Source organism: Bacillus rossius, chromosome 1 (genome assembly GCF_032445375.1).
Source record: "Bacillus rossius redtenbacheri isolate Brsri chromosome 1, Brsri_v3, whole genome shotgun sequence".
Taxonomy (NCBI): domain Eukaryota; kingdom Metazoa; phylum Arthropoda; class Insecta; order Phasmatodea; family Bacillidae; genus Bacillus; species Bacillus rossius.
In genome coordinates this window covers 29893416-29912618 of record NC_086330.1, presented here as the reverse complement: position 1 = coordinate 29912618, position 19203 = coordinate 29893416, and the positions used below count along the sequence as shown (strand labels likewise).

Sequence of the window (19203 nt, the reverse complement as noted above, 5' to 3'; positions counted from 1 at the left end):
AAAAAAAAACTGAATGAATTTGTGTGTGTTTCTTAAATGTATCCTGACGCCGAAATACTACAACCTAACCTAGGCTAGCCTAACCTAGCCTAACCTTTGTGGCAGTCCTGCAATGACATTTTTAGGCGTTAATGTATTTCGGCGTTGTGGTAATTAGGCGTTGTGGTACACAGCAGTTTTCTAGCTGTCGGCGTTGTAGTCAATTTGGCATTCGGCGCTATTGTACGTTCGGCGTTGTGGTGCGTCCCCGGCTGGCCTCGCCATCAGCACAGCACGACTGTTCACACCACCTGTGCCAAGTCGGTTCACAATTGAAACCTTACTTTCGATGTATCCGACATCTGTTGGCAGTGTTAGCAAGTACCTACCTGCATTAACCACCAAGTGATCAGCCAGCAATTTGTGAGCAAAGCTTAGTCAACCATTCTACAATTTTTTTTATTTACGATTTTTGCTAGTGACCCATAATTATTAACACTAATTTTTAAAGCAGGAATTACAACAGCGAATTGTAATATCTCGACAATTTCTTGCCACAGTATGATTGATAAATACAAACAGATCTCTAGTCCCATCAAAATGGCTTCATACATTCTATTCAAAGTAATGTGTTCATTTAGTGCAGCACGAATCTGTGTTTGTTTAGTTTATAACGTTACAAAATGCAGCTGTGCAAAATCTGAATGTTCCTTGAAGTACCTATCAGAGAGAGAGAGAAAAAAAAACATTACATCTTATCTTAATCAGAGTTGTAGTTACTCTCTGGCCACTGAGGGGTACACCAATCTGGCGAGGAGTTGCGCTGTGTACTGTATGAACTTCGCGTTTTAATAGGAAACTACTGATAATGGTTGAGCCATTGCTACCTGCTTCCACTTCACACTTAAATAAATTTTCAATAATGTTTCCTTTCACCAAGTACAAATACCAGGAGTACCCACTGTGTGTCTAGTACCGATTTAAATATTTTAAAGCAATATATTGGGTTTACGCCATTGATGGTTTGTACTGTATATCAGGAAAAAAAAACCGACCAAATGGTCTTCGTTTATTTTGACCACTGCATGCGAGATTTCATCAAAAGGCAGGGATATTAACAACTGGGTATCGTCAGCATACTGATGGCACTTCGTGTGCTTGAAGCATTGTGGCATCCCTAATATAAAAAATAGAAAATAGAAGAAGCCCTAATCTAGAGCCTTGTGGCACTCCCAGCTAGTTCTCCTGTATTGGTGCATACATGAACTAGCTGTTGCCGGTCTGATAAACAGTTATTTAACCAAAGCCAGCAAAATAATGATTCAAATCAATATTCCCGGTTGAAAGAATCATTCAAAGAACGCAGTAATGCCCGGTATGGACCCGGTATGCATCAGTTGATTCGGAACACGGATATAATCGCATGACCAAACTGTGCAGTAAAAAAGTTTTGAGGCCGTCACTGAACGGCTTATTTTCCAACTGAAATGCCACAATCATGCGTCATGGCAGACGCAGCTAATGCGTTGTCAAGTTTATGAAAGCTAATTGCACATTATTAAGTTCACGTTTGAATGAACTATTTGATGTTTCTTTACTAGTGTCAAATTACTACTTTGTATGTAATAGTTTTATCAAAAATATGTCTCTCTCTGAGTGTCTTTGTAAGCAAACATTCATGGTGTTATTGACATAAGATGTTTTCTCAGAGTTCTGAGGGCAAATCTAAAGCGCAGAAGTTAAGGACAAGTCAGGAATATCGGGAATTAACTCTGGACCCTTTAATAAAATTTGCTAATAGTTTTTCTATATCACAGGGTTATTTTTAAATGAAATGAGTCAAATTAAATAAAATACAATATATGTGTGTGTGTATATATATATATATATATATATATATATATACACTATTCTCATGAACGTGCCAATTTTTATGTTATAGGCCTAATGTTCAAAACCTTTACAGAGATAATTTACATGATTTGAGTAGAAAGTATCTAAAAAAATTTGTATTTATTGTGCGACTATAAACAGAAGTGGGACACAAAAACAAAATGCAAGTAACAAAAATGCTGCTGGAAATAAAGGTTTCACAACTTCTAGCACCCCCGCAGTTTATTCCGGGAATTTCGTGACCAGTCCTTAAGTTTCCTATTCTTTAGTGACTTCGTGACCTGGAGACACCCTGCTGCTATATCATGTCTTTGAAGTGTGACCATGGTGGTGTTCAGGAGACACGATCATGACGATCCTGCTGGAGGGTACCCAGTACTACGTCAGCTCCATGAACCCCTACCAGTCGGAGCTGAACTACTTCCTGGCGTACCAGCACTGCCGCTCGCTGGGGCTGCAGCTCGCGTCCTTCCAGACCAAGGACAAGGCCGAGACCATCATGCAGTACCTGCAGAGTGAAGGTGGGTGTGCCCTCCACCTAACTGTGGCCCAGGGCCCGGGCAAGGGCGTAGTTAAAGAGGGGCAGGATGGGACTATGCTCCCCCCTTGCATCAACGGCCAAATTATCTTCAATAACAATGCTACTCATCAACCAGCCTAAAAATGACTCAAATACGGCTCAATATTTTGCCACAGAAGATGCAAACTGGGAGTACCCGTGTGTTTAAACACGTATTAGGACATACTGTGAGGATCTACCTTTCATTAAGTGATGAAAAATTTTATTCAAGAATTTCAGTCTTCGAAGAAGCACATAAGGGCCATCATTTAGCCTAAAAATGGGTTTTCAAACATAATTTTTTTACTCTTACCTGGTGGAGGTATTCTATAGCCCCCAGACCCCTTAGAAACAGGTCCATTCAAAAATATATTCTGATAACGCGCTTTGACCACCCTCTTCCACAAATCTTGGCTACGCCCATGGGTCCATGTCTCGGATGCCGAGACTTAACTGTAGTGGCTTAAGCTACTAGTTAGTACTGAAAACTTCAGATATCAATATCATAATTTACATAATAAATTAAGTAACCCACAATCACGACTACTGAGAATTTTTGATCCCCAGTCATGCTACTTGAAAATAAAATCATGAATGAGGCTAAACAGTAAATACATAAATATCAATGTATGTATCAGAAAGTCTTACACAAGCGTAGCAGTAAATATTACAAACAGCTGAAAGTAAGTAGAGTTATCCACTTGAAGACCAAATCATGTAGTATATGTCAAACATGCTGCTGTTGACAACCATTATGTCTCAAAATTAATTAAATTTCACCACCTACAGTAAACAATCTATTCATAACCTAGACTGAAAAATTGGGGGGGAAAATATAACATATATTATAAAGTTGTTAAATAAAGTAACTAACGTAAAGAAAAACTGAAGGATGTCCATATGTATGATCATAAAACTCAATTAAACTCTTTCACCAGTTAACTGTTCATGTCTTCAAAAAATATTTATAGTTTGGATATTCTAATATGTATTTATTTAATCAATCATCATATTGTGATGTTACAATCTATAGACATTATAAAGCTGCAGGGCAGAATGTAACTTGATCACTGTGTTTCTTTCAATTGCTCACTAATTGCTGTTTTTAACCAACTTATTATACTAATACAGGCTCTTTCTACATTATTCCACTATTTGCTTAATATACCATATTTCTACATTTACCTTTTTCATCTACAGCACATGAGGTTTGTTCATGGTGATAAAACACTTCCCTAACTTGGCATACAGTATTACCTATTTGAAACAAATGAAATCTTTTGTTATCATTGCTGTTCCACTGATACAGGTACTATACACTCAAATTCTTACAACTAACCCAAGTCAGTTGTTCTAACAAATTTTATACTGCAATACTGAATAAAATTTCTTACCAGCTTGATGACCCAGGGTTTAAAAATATTAAGTAGTTATAACCCTGTCTTCCAAGAAATGGACAGCAACTCTCTTGGAATGCCCTTGCGATTCAAATTTAAGTCATGGCCCCGAGTTTGGGAATCATTGTTCAATAATACAACACTGTTCTGCACTCAGCAGATGATCTAATCTGGAAAAGATGCAAAGCCCTCCGCAGCTATCACAATGGGGACATTGCTCGTGTCAGGGTACGACAAGGACTTCTGGACCTCGGGCAACAAGCTGGGCAAGAACATGGCGATCTGGATGAGCACGGGCCAACCGTTCAACGCCACGTTCAGCTTCATGCGGACTACGGCGGAGCCCGGGCTCAACCTGGTGAACCACTACAGCGACGCGAGCAACACCACCACCGGTACCTCAGGCCGGAGGATCAGGTACGTGAAGACGTCGGCAGCAGTAGCAGTAGCAGTAGGTGCTTGCACTCCTCGTCTCACCTTGACTTCATTGTGCACATTGTTAGGCAACAGCTCAATGTTTTACACTTTCACATTAAACCTGTGAGATACCTAGGGATGAAAGTGACAAACCAATGCAAAATTGGTCTTCCTGGAACCAACCTTCAAGCGTAACAAATATAATATTAAAAAAAAGTGGTTCAACAGTAGCAGAGAGGTCCTCCTTAAATGGAAGAGTTATTTTCAGATTCTTTTTATTTTATCTTATTGACAACATGATCACTTACGGTGGATAGGTAGACAGCCCACAAACCATGGTAAGAAACCACTTCAGCATTCGCTTAAGAGTGACTTTAGAAAATCATTGGAAAAATCAAAATGGGTGAATCAGGGCTCAACTAGGGGTCCCCTTGAATGCTGTTTCAAATAAGCTCTTACCTATATAGGGATTTTTAATCACAACTTCCAATGCTAATCATCAGTAGTTCTTAAAGCGCTCATTTGCTATGGCCTCACACGCGTGAGGCACACGAGACACGAGTCAAGGTTTTATCTCAGTCCTCCTCCTCCCCTGCTGTCACATATAAATTTATGAAGCACTGACTCTGTGGCCAAGTATTTCAATCCCAGTCCGGCCTCCCAATTCCAGTTTTCCGTGGTTTCCCAAGATCAATTCACACAAATGTTGTGAAGGTTCCTTGCCAATGAGTTATGAATCGATTCCTTTGCCAATATCCCTGGCTTATGTTGCCTGCTTACAACCCCAACGACCTCACAGTTGGCAGATCTCAGGTATCTTCGGAGTTTGATAGCCTGAAGCATTCAGGTGCATACCCAAGAGACACAAAACTCTGCCTCTACATCTCTCTTATAAAAATCATCAATAACCATTCCATCAAACAAATCTAGTATGGAAAAAAAAAATTTGTAAACAACGTCTATCATAAGTTTTGCTAGCCAGTTCAGTTAAAGAATAGCATTGGGGTTTTTCTGTTGCAAATGATTCACAATGCCAAGACAACAATCAACAGGAAGGGCGATGGCTCGGAATGGGGTGCTACGTTGCAGGATGAGCAGTGACCACGGACACGACCTCGACTCGGGCTGCGTGGCGCTGATGGCCCCGACCTTCCAGTGGGACCTGGACGACTGCCGCGTCCCCAAGCACTACATCTGCGAGCAGAGCCGCTGCTACTACTACAACTACGCATCTATTCCTGTCAGCGTGACCAAGGGGTAAGCAGGTGAGACACACGGGCTCTTCCTTTGTTGCACCGAAACAAAAACGTCCCTCAGCCAATCTCCCTTTCTCGACATCACATGCATGTCCAGGTCCACTCTGCCCAACAAACATGTAAAATAGCATACATTACACACGATAATTAAGTTAGAAGGTAATGTGTTTGATTAAAATTTTGAAGCGTAAAAGTCAACATTACTAGTAGCCTACATACCAATTTTATGCAGATATTAATACAGTAGCATTAAAGTCAGTTTTGAGTTAGTTACAAGAAATTCAGGGAAAGTTTCTATTATGTAGAAGTCTTTAGTACATACATACTTGTATTTTCTGCTTCCGTAAATTCAATATGAAGATCTAACTGGAATGTCTATAAAAAAAATACGCACAAATAAACTTTTCATGATAACATTTACTGACTCAGACAATGGCTACCGAAATTTCAAGGACATTGCAGAATCGCCCTTTTCATCACCTACTAATCAGAAACTGGTGATGCACATGGCATGCACATGAGGAATACCAAAAAAAAAAATCTGCCCCAGCAATATTGAACACTAGTTTCTTTTTTAAATAGATGGGTCCAGAGAAAAAAATATTTAAACTTTAGTTTAAAAAAAGAAAAGGAAAACTGTATTTTTGGATATATACATAGCAATGAGTGCTATCATTATCACAATAATTTCGTATTAGGTTTATTCTTATTGATGAGATTAAGTACACTATATTGGAGGAGTTTCTGAATGTATATGATATACGTAAGTGAATGCACCAATGAGGTCATTAGAGACTATAAGTGGTGGTGATATGTGAATGGAATGAATGGGTGGGGTAAACAGGATAATTCCGAGAAATGCCACTGGGTCACAGTAACATCCACCATATATCCAAGTGCGAAAAATCCATGTTTCGGGAATAGAACCCAGATCACAGTGATCTGAACACTCGTCCACCGTGGCTCTCAACATTAAATAACACAACTCTTCGCAGTTCACTTGTCGACATCAGAGTGTGGACCAAGGCAGGGAGTCCAGCCATCCAAGCACTACTACATGGATACTCCATGAATCTGCTCCTTGTCCATGGTCTGCACCACGATTGCCGGATACCCAAAGCATTGTTTCAAGTGTAGTGGTTGCACTATGAAAAACGTTTTAAAGGACTTTTATTTTATGGAAGTGGTAACAGTGTAAAATGATGAAAATTTTAAGTCATTCATATTAACCATCACCACGCAGTGTCAAACACAAAGGAGGGTGGCGGTAAGTAAAAAAAACACAAGGACTCGACCAAGGCAGAATTTCATTCTGGGTGATGCAAAGTGAGCTGTAACAACACCTGGAACTACAAACGACACAGGGAGTGATGCACGTTGAGAATGATAATGTAACTGCCCAAAACCCTCTTTGACGTAAATAATGTTTAGTACACAAATCCTAATTTTATTTCTTTTTCAAATACCCCGTCGAAAAAAAAGGGGGGTTGTCTGTAATGTCGGTTTACGGACGATAACTTTACGCGATAACGTCATAAGAAAATGTTGATGAAAAATTGCATACTTTGTAATTTTTGTAATTATTATTTCCAGTTTTTTTGCACATTTAATTGAAATAAATTGTTTAAATATATAATCACGAACAATTATTTAAAAAGCCCGCCTTAACCTGTTTGATACGTATTATAGAAGATTTTCTCGCACGGTGGCTGACCGGTTCTTGCACGCTCGGCTCAGGCGGAACGTGACAATTTTTTCGTGTGTGCAGGCGGCGTTCATCGATTTATAAGACGTTATAACTATCAGTTATCACGTCAAAAATTGCTGTCGGCAAGCAGGCGGGTGCGGCAACGTGGCGACGGTGTGGTTCCAGAGGCAACGAGACGGAGAACAGCATAACCCCGCTCCCGGCCCCCACGCTCCTGCCCGGCCTCGGCGCGCCCAACGCCAGCAGCGGCGACGCCCAGCCGGCCGCCACGGCGCCCCCGCCGCTGCCCGACTACAGCGAGAACCTGGCCGCCCGCCGGTTTCCCTTCCCCAGCTCCAGCGGCGTGGTGTACGTGACGGCGGTCGGCGCCGGCGACGAGGCCTACGCCTCCACCGTGCCCGACGAGTGGGACGCCGCCACCGACAAGAACCAGTGAATCGACCGCCAACGAAAAAACTCCCGACGACGACGACCTTGATGACAGTGCGAGCCCCAAACGCTCGCAAAGACTGACTTCTCACAGGTGGCTCAGCCGAACGTTGTTCCGCTCCCGACCAAGCTTTCTTTAAGACTGTAAACTGCTACTGAATGGGTGGTTTAGAACTGTACATCCAGCTGCGTGGAAGCTATTCTCAAAACTGCCTTTCAGTGCTCAAGAAGTTAAAATTAATAAAACAAAAAATAAAAAATAATTTCTTGAGCATTGGACTGTGGTTTAATCTTTTTAGGGAAAATTTGATTTTTTTGATACAATTAAATGTTCTGTGCATGTAGAACATTAACTTGTAGTGTCAGTAGAAATGAAATAAACTAAAATTAATCGAGTACAGCTATTATTCTTGGTTAAAAACAACAACTCTCTTTCAAAAGAAATTTTAGCATGACAAAGACAGCTTCAGTGAAAAAATAGTCAAAGAGATGTGCATATGAATTATTGCTCGCCATAAGCTCAAACCCTAAGACACACTTAGAAGACTTAATTTTTTTCATTTTATTTTCTTTAAATAAAAAAATTAATGTTTTGAACACTGTACATTAGGGTCATAAGAAGTCATAAGAAGTAACATCAGATTTTGTTGCAGATAAGAGTATTCATTTATGAACAGATAGTAAACGTGATTTCCACTACAAAAGAATTTTTCCATTACACTTAAGCTACATCACATACAACAACTTTGCCTCATCATCATCACAACACTCAATAAAATCAAGTGTGCAATTAGTAAAAATACTTAAGAACTAGCAAAAAAAAAATGTTCTTGGATAGAATACAAAGCATGAGTGTTTAGTGTCAAATAATTTGTACCAAACACGCCGTTGAAATATTTGCTTAGCTAAGAATGAAGGTCATGAAGGCCAAGTAATTTGTTCTCTTTACCATTTGTCCCAAATTTCTTCCCCACAATCCTATTGCAAACAGTCCCTTGCATCTTAAACTATGATAACAGGTGGCTAAAGAAGCTTGTGAAAATGTTCCAAGGCAGAAATTAGAAAATCCAGCCCAAGTTAATAAAAGAGACATATATGATCTCTATCTTGTTTTGTTTTTTTAGCACTGGTTACACACAAACAAAAAACTGTCGCTGCAGTGATGGCCCCATGCCAACAGTCAGATATTTTTGAAAAAGTTTAACACACAACATTTATATACTTGGGATCAATGAACATCACGCCCAACTTTAAAAAATATTTTCCAATAAGTCAAGGAGAAAGCAGACACAGTCTGACAATGGGATGAGTCAAGAGCCCTTGAACAGTCCAAAGTTGGGCCACTTGGACTACTCCATCAGCATTCGGAATGAAACATCTTGATTCACTCAGCCAATTCGCCAGCAAAGATATGGCATGTTAGCATTCTGAATAGGGTGAAGGGGGGAAGAAGAGAAAGGGGGCTCGAGTTCAAAATTAATGTCTTTTTTCGAATTTTTCCCATTTAATGCAGTGTCACCTGAGGTCGGAAGGAAAAACCTTTAGCCCTTCAACCCCTCTCCATCCGACAGGATCCACAATTTATTATGATTATTCTTGCACAACCTAATTCAGTGTTTCAGACATCTTACCATAACAACTGTGGATATTAGTTCTTTTAGAAGCAGCACAATACATACCTGGTAGGATCAACTATATATATGTATATTCATCCCCGGCAACATTCAGTTTGTTTACGTGCCAAACAATATATCTACTTTCTAATTATTTTGCTGGTGATTGGTTAGAAGTTTAAGTTGAAATAAAAAGAAAGTTAAGTGGTAGTCATTTTTAAATTTAATATGCAATAAATTGGTTTGACAAAAATCCTGCCAAACAGTTTCACAAAAGAAAAGTGAAAAAAAAAAAAAAAAAAAAAAAAAAAAAAAAAAAAAAAAAAAAAAAAATCACTGAAACTAATCAGCAACATCCCTTGCATCCCTTGTGATAAGTATTTTTAAGAAACATACCTAGACCTCTCAATAAAATGTTATTAACAGGCTTTACAAATCCTATGGCATTGACAAGTAGAATAGCAAGGAGTTTAATGGCCGAAAAATTAACCAGTTTTTGCATGATTTCTGAAATTTTACTTACAAATTTTTTATGGGGCCGGAGAAATAAAATTTCTTGACAACAATAATTAATTCAAACTTTCATGTGCATGAATTTTAATTGAAATGCTTACATTAGTAACCTGAAAGTCATTATGTACTTGACTAAACATAGTTATTACATAAATTGGTGTTATATTAAATAAACTTTATCAAAAAAAAAGTAATGTAGATTATCTCTGAATATTTGTATTTTTATGCTTGCATTTTTGTAAATATGATAGAGGCTCACATGCCATATTTGAGACCCAAGTGGCTATGAAATTTAAAACTGCCTCAGTTAGACACACTACTACACCAAGATACTCAATGCGTAGAAGAAATTTGCCTCATAGTTGCCGCTTCACGCTTCTCTTTAAAAAAAGAAAAAAAGAAAAAAAAAACTGGTTTAGTAATACCTTTGAATATATATACTGTATAGAAGCCGCGAGTGGATAGGATTTACTCTACGTTTTTTCAGGAGCGTACGATGAGCAGCTTGGGAACCTCACCGCTGCAGTGCGCTGCCGTAACGCCCTGTATCGTCTCAGTTGTTATTTACACGTTAGAGCACAGCACTGTCGCCCGCTGTCATCCCCCGCACCCCCCCCCCCCCCCCCCCCACCAATCATTCACTGCAGCTCAAGGTCGTTCAACGGGAGGGGGAAGGGGTGTTTGAAGAATTCGACGCTTGTCCGCTAGGGACCACCACAAGTCGATGCCCTAGAGAAGGTGGCGATTGCGGCGGTGAATTAACCAACTACCTCAAAACCGTATTAGAAATGTTAACCTAGGCTGGCGACTTCTATACAGTACATATATTCAAAGGTAATACAGATAAACTACTAGTAATTTGATAAAAATTACTTTTTCAACGGTTCTACAACGCAACCGTAATGCCATCATCAGCTTCCCTACGGGCGAGAGGCGAGAGAGGTGAGAGAGGCAAGTACACTCACCAGCCGTTCACAACCCCGTCTATGTTGAGCATGGGCACGACCTTGAAGACGAAGCAGCTGCGCAGGTCCTGGGCGTCACTGCCGAGCAAGTAGCGAAGCGTGCCGAGCATCACCCACGAGGCGTTGCTCTCCCCCGGGTGCACGCGCGCCGTCAGGAACACCAGCTCCCTCTTCTGCAACACACGTCGTCGCACGGGCTCGTTTACAAACACCTGCCTTCAGTTCCCCAAAGATTGTCCGACACGCCGCTATGACCTACAATCAATTAAAAAATAGTATGTCTGTAAAGTCGGTTTACGGACAATAGTTTAACGTGACGTCATAACAAAACATTGATGAAATGATTGCATACTTTTATGAATAAAAGTCAATCATTTTTATTGAATTATCACTATTTTGTATGGATACAAAGAAGAAGTGAAATGAAATCCTACAATTGAATTGATAAATTTACTTTTATTTGTACTCATTAATTCAAATATGTTTATTACTTTAACGAAGAGATTATTTTAACTATAACTTTTATACCTGTTTGCTATTTAACTTCTTCCAATCTGTGTTATTCTGTTAAGGATAGGACGATGATAGGAAAAGTAGGAAACGAATGGGAGTGTTTCAAGTTTAATGTGCCTCGAAAAAGTCAAATTGATGGTTGTTCCAATCGAGTGAAAGACAGATAGATGCGGCGCAAGCGTACAATGAGCGTAACGGGACACAGCATAACGAGACAATGTACGTAATGGGACACTTTTTTGTGCGTGCAGCCAGCGTTCATCAATTTATAAGACGTTGTCACGTCAAAAACAATTACAATAATAAACATTATCACTCACAATCCATTGAACACAAGGGCGAAGACAGTACCGAAGAAACAAAAATCTTATGAAAGTGTCCCGTGGCATGAATTAGTAAATCACAGCACACGTTAATTAAAGAAAGAATAACCAACCAATGCACACATGCATTCTATCTTAATTTTTTTTTGAGCACTGGGCACACACATAAAAGAAGACTCCGCAAAAAAAGAGACAAGGCTTCTTACAGATGGCTGTGCAGGACTGTGGAGTCAAACGTTAAGGTCACTAAACACAAAATATCTTATTGGTCTAAATATAACCATATGAATGAACAATAGAAGACTTGTCTTGTCAACATTGGGGTCATCAGAAACAACAAGAGGTGATGAGCAAGAATGGAGTACTCATGTACTGAATAGTAGAGGAACTGGGAGTATGTCAAAAACTACACCAGCTAATGGCAACATTCGCCTGTTTTTCACTTGCGACAAATTCAGGTCTGACACTACCAAAAATTTAACCCAGATGGCTTATGTAAGTGGTAAGTTATCTGACCAACTAACATGATGTTTACAAATATACCTGGTGAACCAATCTCAGGACTTTTTCAGTAACTTTCAGTAAAAATTTTTTAGTACTTTTATTACATGAAAAATTTATTAAAAGATACTTAAATTATAAGCTCAATTAAAAATTAGCAATTGTAAATACAAAATAAATTTACTATTAATAAATAGTAACAATTTTTAAGTAAGAAAACTGAAACTTTTTCAGAGCAAATTTCAACATGATGTAAGTGGACACACTCCATATACATATGTATTTGGTCGTGAGACTATAAACTGAAGTGAGGCATCAAAAAACAAAAGGCAAGTTAGCATAACGCTAATAGAATTTAAAGTTTTATGATTTCCAGCACCTTTGCTGTTATTGCAAGACTTTATGTAGCTTTTTGGACTTCCGTGACCTGAAGGCACCCTTACTAATCTTAAGGGGATTGGTGCACCAGCATCGTATTAAAAAAAACAATATATTTGTTAATGATTCAGCTGCTAGAGAAGATTTGAACCATTCTGGTGTAAAATTTATTTTTTTAATTTTTATTTTAATTAAGTTATTGCTGATTTTCGGGAATTTTTTAAATTCAAGCTTTATTAATAAACTATAAAGAATTCAGTGGTAAAACTTTCGCAGATAAATTTTCAGACACGGGAGATATGACTGTGACCATTATTTTATCTGTAATCATTATTAATTTAACGTATTTACAATTTGAATAATAATAAATGAGCTGCTACGAAATTGCGTGATATTCATTTGCGAATTTAATAACATTCGCGTTTTCATTTGTAATTCAAACGCCAACATATCTGTCGGCTGAATGATTGACTTTATTTTAGTCTTTAGCTTATTGCAGTCGGACCTAAAGTAAAAATGTAGCTGTAGAAGTTTGAGCAGCGTGCAAGCTCGGATACGAGAAATTATGGAGCGCGCTCGACAGTAGTGACACCTTGCGACAGTTTCCCCAACTGTTTGCAGCCAGTGTTTTCTCTCGTTCCCACCCAGCCACAGCTGTCTCTTGTTTACGAAGGGGAGATGGGATTTCGCGCGAAACTGATATGAAGGTCAACGTATTTATTTTCAGTAGATAAGAGAACGTGTTTGGTCTAGCTCGGCGTATAATTGAATGGTTATTCTCTGTTATTATTTAGCGCAGTGATTTAGCTAGATGTTTTTTGTTGTAAGCGTGAGATTTATTCAGGAATAAAATGCCGAAGAAACCTCCACCAAGCAGAGTACACAAAAAAACAAAACTATCGAAAGCCATTAGAGCACTTAGAAAAAAGAATAAAGAAAGATAAGAGATTATTTTATTAAAGCTTTTTTAACATACATTTATTTTTCAGAGTTGCGTATGTACAACGCGATGGACGCGATGCGACAACAAAAAGATGTGTAAAATTGTAAACATGCTTTTTTTTTTAGCAATGCGTGAACCATTCATAAACTATACTCAACATGTATCCGTATAATTACGTTTGAATTTTTTTTTATGACAGGCATCAATGTTAACAAGTTTATTAAGCCACAATAGACTTTTTTTCAGAAAAATAAGTGTAGCAGAAAACACTCAACATAGTCTCACACAAAATCAGTTTACATGAATGCAGTTTTAAGAAGTAAGCTACGTAAATAATAGTTAAATATTATTTAATATCTGCTGGTAACGTTTCCAAAGTATCAGCTTCGCTTTCATTCACGAACAATATTCGTGGCCTTATTTATTTATTTTGCTGGCGTTTCGTTGGTGACTGTTAGGACTGCAAAATTAGTAAACATTTTTCACCCTATCCTGAGTTAAATCTAAGTGTGCGTGGTTAGATGAGGACCTAGATGTGTCTCATGCTTACGCCTTTACACTCTACTCATGCGGGTATTAACCATGCGCGTAAGGGCACGTTGCCAATGACCTGTACGATAGTCTCAACAATCCTCTACGGACTCGAAAAATGTCACCTGCTCATTGGCTACTTGACTTGTGACAACTGTTTGTTGTAATGCCTGTGATTCATCGTTGATTTTGTTGAGAAGTTTTCAGTGATTCAGAGCCTCCCATTTAACTGTGGCCGAATTGAAGAAGCAGTACAAATGTTACATGCTTGAATTCATAGCGAATGGAAACCACAAATATTTACTGATGTAGTGGTTGGTAAAAAAAATATTATTCGTATCGCGTCCATCGCTTCGCGCCATGTTGGCTCCTATATTATTATGGATTTACAAAATATAACGATTCATTTATGACACTTAAGATAAGGTGTTTAGGATTTTAAGAATTAACTTGAATTAATATTTAAGAACATATTTCAGGATAACTTGTGAAGACGCTCGTACAGACAGCACCGGTTGTGATGAGTAATTGTTACCAGAGCAGGTGTACACGAAGTGGCATGTGAAACCTCAACACAACTCGAAAATCAGTACCGTAAACCGGGGTAACTTTGGGACTGGGGGTGTAAATTTGGGACAGTGAGTAATTTCTGGCTTTAGGATTTCCTGTCAAGGCCATGTATTTAGAAGTGGTACGCAATCACCGCTTCTATATTCGCTGGTATGTGCTACTATCTCATGGCATTTATTTGAAGCTGTAGTTGCACTGGTGGGATAGAGGCAGTGGATTTGGTTTCAACCACATGTTGTTAATATTTTTGTTTTTGTGTAAACTTTTGTACGCACTTTAAAAACGGCAAATACTTCACGAAAGACAGGTATGTATTTGAAGAAGTACAAGCCTTGACATCCATTTAATGTGATGCTAATGTTTTTGATACTTGCATTTTATTTTATAACCTCAAAATAGTAAATTTTCATCACTTGGTGGGGTAACTTTGGGACTGTCCCAAAGTTGCCCAAAAGTTGGCGTAATATGTTTTACTGCATTTTTTCTTCATATTTTTCAGAATAAAGCGACCAACCATGCCAATAAATCCCAAACATGTTCTTGGTACACGGCCATATAAAAATTACACAGAGGAAAACTTGAATGAAGCCTTGCAAGCTGTACGGAACAAAACATTGTCGATTCGCAAAGCTTCAACAAAATATGGTATTCCAAAAAACACTTTGCACTTAAAAAACCAGGAAAACCAATTTAAAGCTGTCGACCGAGCTCCTGTTTTCACAAATGAAGAGTAGTTGCAATTTGTAAGTCACATTGTAGCCGTGTCTAACTATGGATTTCCTGTGGATATGTTTGACCTTCGATGTGTTGTCAAGTCATACCTGGACCGCTGTGGAAGAAAGGAGCTACAATTTTAAAACAATTTACCAGGAAATGATTGGGCGGAAGGGTTCATGCGACGGCACAAAGCAATATTAACTCAGAGAACAGCAAAAAAATTTCTTACTCTAGAGCAGCAACAGAAGAAAAGGTTGTGAATAAGTTTTTTGATAATTTGTAAAAGGAGCTGATAGGAATTCCAAAAGTGAATATTTGGAATTACGACGAAACAAATCTTTGTAGACAATTCTGGAACCAGAAAAATCATCACCAAGAGGGGAATTAAGTACCCTGAGAGCAGGGGTGCAACAATTAAATTTCCAAAGGAGGGGGAAATATAACTTTTTATAAAGAATCATCGATCCCCCGTATTGAAGCGGGGTCCAGGGGTCCTCCCCCGGGAAAATTTGTATTTCAAGGTGGAAAATGGTGCTATTTAAGCAGTTTTATTATCTAAAAATTGATTACACAGCACTTTCTTTGCCCCCGTTTGCCCCCACTTCAAGGTTTCAGAGGGGGGGGGGGGGGGGGGGGGGGGGGGGGCAAAATACCCTTGCCTCCCCCTGTTGTTGCGCCCCTGCCTGAGAGGATAAAAAATTTGTCTAAAGCGTGCACATCTATAATTGTTTGTGGAAATGCAGCAGGGGATGTAGCACCACCTTATGTAAACTATAAGGCGGAGAAGATTTGGACAACTTGGACTGAAAACGGACCCTCGGGTACTCGATACAATAGAACTAAATCTGGTTGGTTTGATGGGCATGCTTTTGAAGACTGGTTTACATCTTTAATGTTGCCTGTTCTAAACCACCAGGAAGGACCAAAAGCTATCATCAGTGATAATCGTAGCTCCCACATCAATATGGAGGTTATAAGGCTGTGTGAAACAAACAACATAAAATTCATAGCACTTCCTCCAAATGCTACCCCACCTCCTACAGCCACTGGACGTGGCTTACTTTCGACAAATGAAAGTTGCCTGGCGAAAGGTACTAAAAAATTGGAAGAAAACTGCAGCTGGAAGTCGGTGTACATCTGTACCGAAGGATCAATTTCCAACACTTTTGAAAAACCTCTTCGATGGCTTGGTTACAGGTCCAGAAAACATGATTTCCGGATTCCGCAAGTCAGGAATTTATCCTATTGACAGACAGGTGGTTCTAAAAAGATTGCCTTTAGGGAGCCTAGATTCATCTATTTCTTCCCTTGTCTGGAAGAGCTTCCTAGAAAAAATTACAAAAAACAGGAAGAAACTACCAAAGTCCGCAAAATCCTGAGAAAGAAGAAGCTGAATGTTCTTCCAGGAAAAAGTGTTTCAGCAGAAGAACTTAAAGCTGTTTCGTTACCACCATCTGAACATCACCAATCTGCACCTGATCCCCAATCATCTACTTCCAAATGTGCGGAAGCACTACTGCATGTACCACACCAGAAAAAACGAAGAAGAGAGAGCAGCACTGAGAGCAGCAGTGATGATGGTTATGCTAAGTTTTCGCTAAGAGACTCTGAAGACAGCGTAACTTTCAGTGACTTGGAAGAGCAATGTGCTCCATTAATGCCAAGCCTACAACCTTAAAGTTTTCTTGAGAACCTGGCGGTGAGAGACTACATTTTGGTGAGGTACGAAGACGAACTGTACCCGGGGCGTATTGTCGAATTTAAAAATGATGATATACTTGTATCAGCTATTAAGAAGTCTGCCTTAAACTGGAAATGGCCAGCAAAGCCCGACAAAGTTTTCTATTCAAAGGATGAAATAGTCCAAAAAATTACCAGCCTGTACAAATAGGCCGACTGGAAATTTTTAAAGTCAAAGAACTTTCCTAATATGATATAAGAATATATTGTAAACTATTTGTTATGCTTATTTTTAGTAATTATTTTGTAAATATTACTTTAATTTACAATTTAATGTGCTAAAACCTTTTGTAATATGATTTCAATACCAAGCTTCATGTCTGAAATAAGAAACTTAAGTGTAACATTGGGACAAAATTATTTTTACTAGTGTTTATAGGTAAGCGAAAAAGTGTATTGTCCCAATCTTACCCCAATTAATGGGGTAAGATTGGGACAACAATGTAGGCTGTTTATTAGAATATTTTTGGTCCTAGAATAAAATTATGACAATATTTTGTAAGAGGAAGGTTAAATACTTATAATATTATAGCTTCATCAATCTATATTAATGTCAGCTAACAGGAGTAGTAAAAAACTGGAAAAAGTGTCCCAAAGTTACCCCGGTTTACGGTATATGTTACATTGAAATGTGTCCGCTACAAATGTTCAGGAATTATAATTTTGAAATCGAGTAGAAATATTCCTGCAATTAGCATTAGGTATATTTTAATAGACATTGAAAGAGAATCATTAAGTAGCTTCAAATTCCAAATACCAGAATACAGATAGTCTGTAACAATACAGACCTCACCGACTAGATATGGTCCAGATTGTTAATACTAACACATATGAAAAAATTGACTAGTTACTGAATATGTTGAAATTTTGTAAACCTGTTACTTTAGATGATTGGTGATGTAATAATGTCTCTTGGAAAGTACATAAGATTTTAACTGCTGTTATTTCTCCATAAATCGCAAATCACCATGGCGGCCATTTTACGATCACGATTTAGTTCTTAAATTTTAAATTAGTTTATTTGTTGAGAGCCTGGTACAATGTGTCTGACCACTAAAGCGATCCGAGCCGCGTAGTGTATACTACTGCGTGGTTGCCAAAGTAGGCTCGGGTCGGGACGAATTTCGCTGTGAAGAAACAAAGGTTTTTAATACATGGAAAATTATTCCAAAGCCAAAAATTTGTACAGTGGTAGAATGAACATTTCTTAGTAACACGCAAACCTTGTGCGTCACACCAAAAACGAGCAGTTAAATCCAAAATGACAATTTTTTTCAACGATCCACAATAATGGATATTGCAAATGCAGTTTATGGAGTAGACAGTCAGTATGGAACCCAAAATAATCTAGAAACATTGCCCTATCTGAGGATAGTGATAAAAAGCACAAAGTTTAAACATGTTTCTATAAAATAGACCATTTAAATCATTAAAGTTAACGAATTCACTTTCATTCAATTTTAAGGAAATATAAATACATCTTACATAAACTTAAAGAGCCCAACGTGGAAATCGCTTCGAGTAAACGTTGTTGCATATTTATTCATCTTTAAATTGGTATATTTTTTAAGTGTCTCATACAATTAGTCTGACCACTAAAGCGATCCGAACCGCGTAGTGTATACTACTGCGAGGTTGTGGAAGTAGGCTCGGGTTGGGACGAATTTCGCTGTTAAGAAAAAAAAAAATTTAATACATGGAAAATTATCCCAAAGCAAAAATTTTGTACACTAGTAGAATGAACATTTCTTAGTAACACGTCATAAGTTTACCGATGAAACCTTGTGATCACACCAATAATGAGAAGTTGAGTCCTTAATGATAATTTCTACAATGATCCACAAAAATGTTTCGTAAATGTAATAACTTTAATACTTTTTAAAGTCGGTTCTCATTATGGTACCAAAGTAATATAAAATAATGTCTTACATGGTAATTGTGATAAACACCTCAAAGTTTAAACGTCCTATTATTAAATTGGTAATTTTAATCATAAAAGGTAAGAAAAAAATATTTTTTATAGAAATTTCACTACATGTTACATAAATATGTTGAGCGTAGCGTCAAAATTACTTCATAAATATTGTCTGTTTTTTTTTTTCAAGGTTTAAATGAGTATATTTTGAGTGTCTGGTACAATAGTCTGACCACTGATGTATTTCAAGCTGCGTAGTGTGTGTGCAGCAGTGTTAAAGTCGCTCGTGTTGGGACGTTTTTTGCTCCAGAAAACTAGGGTTTTTAATGTATGGTAATTCCAG

General features: G+C 38.2%; 2 protein-coding genes across 4 annotated transcripts in view; one reads left to right on the top strand and one right to left on the bottom strand.

Annotated features, from left to right (window-relative positions):
* LOC134533682 (C-type lectin 37Da) overlaps positions 1-8034 on the top strand; it is a 33213-nt gene extending 25179 nt beyond the window's left edge. Inside the window, exons 2-5 of one of the 2 annotated variants that reach the window (XM_063371232.1) lie at positions 2211-2393; positions 4056-4245; positions 5335-5502; positions 7375-8034. In XM_063371232.1, the coding sequence (XP_063227302.1) occupies positions 2211-2393; positions 4056-4245; positions 5335-5502; positions 7375-7645 (812 nt within the window). In that variant the 3' untranslated portion in view covers positions 7646-8034. Of the gene's footprint in view, positions 1-2210; positions 2394-4055; positions 4246-5334; positions 5511-7374 lie in introns of both variants that reach the window. The other variant, XM_063371241.1, reaches the window with a different exon arrangement.
* The window catches only part of LOC134533665 (cytosolic carboxypeptidase 1-like), a 246022-nt gene that overhangs the window by 95136 nt on the left and 131683 nt on the right, over positions 1-19203 (bottom strand). For both annotated transcript variants that reach the window (XM_063371214.1, XM_063371222.1), the window contains exon 18: positions 10730-10902. In XM_063371214.1, the coding sequence (XP_063227284.1) occupies positions 10730-10902 (173 nt within the window). The remainder of the gene's footprint in view (positions 1-10729; positions 10903-19203) is intronic.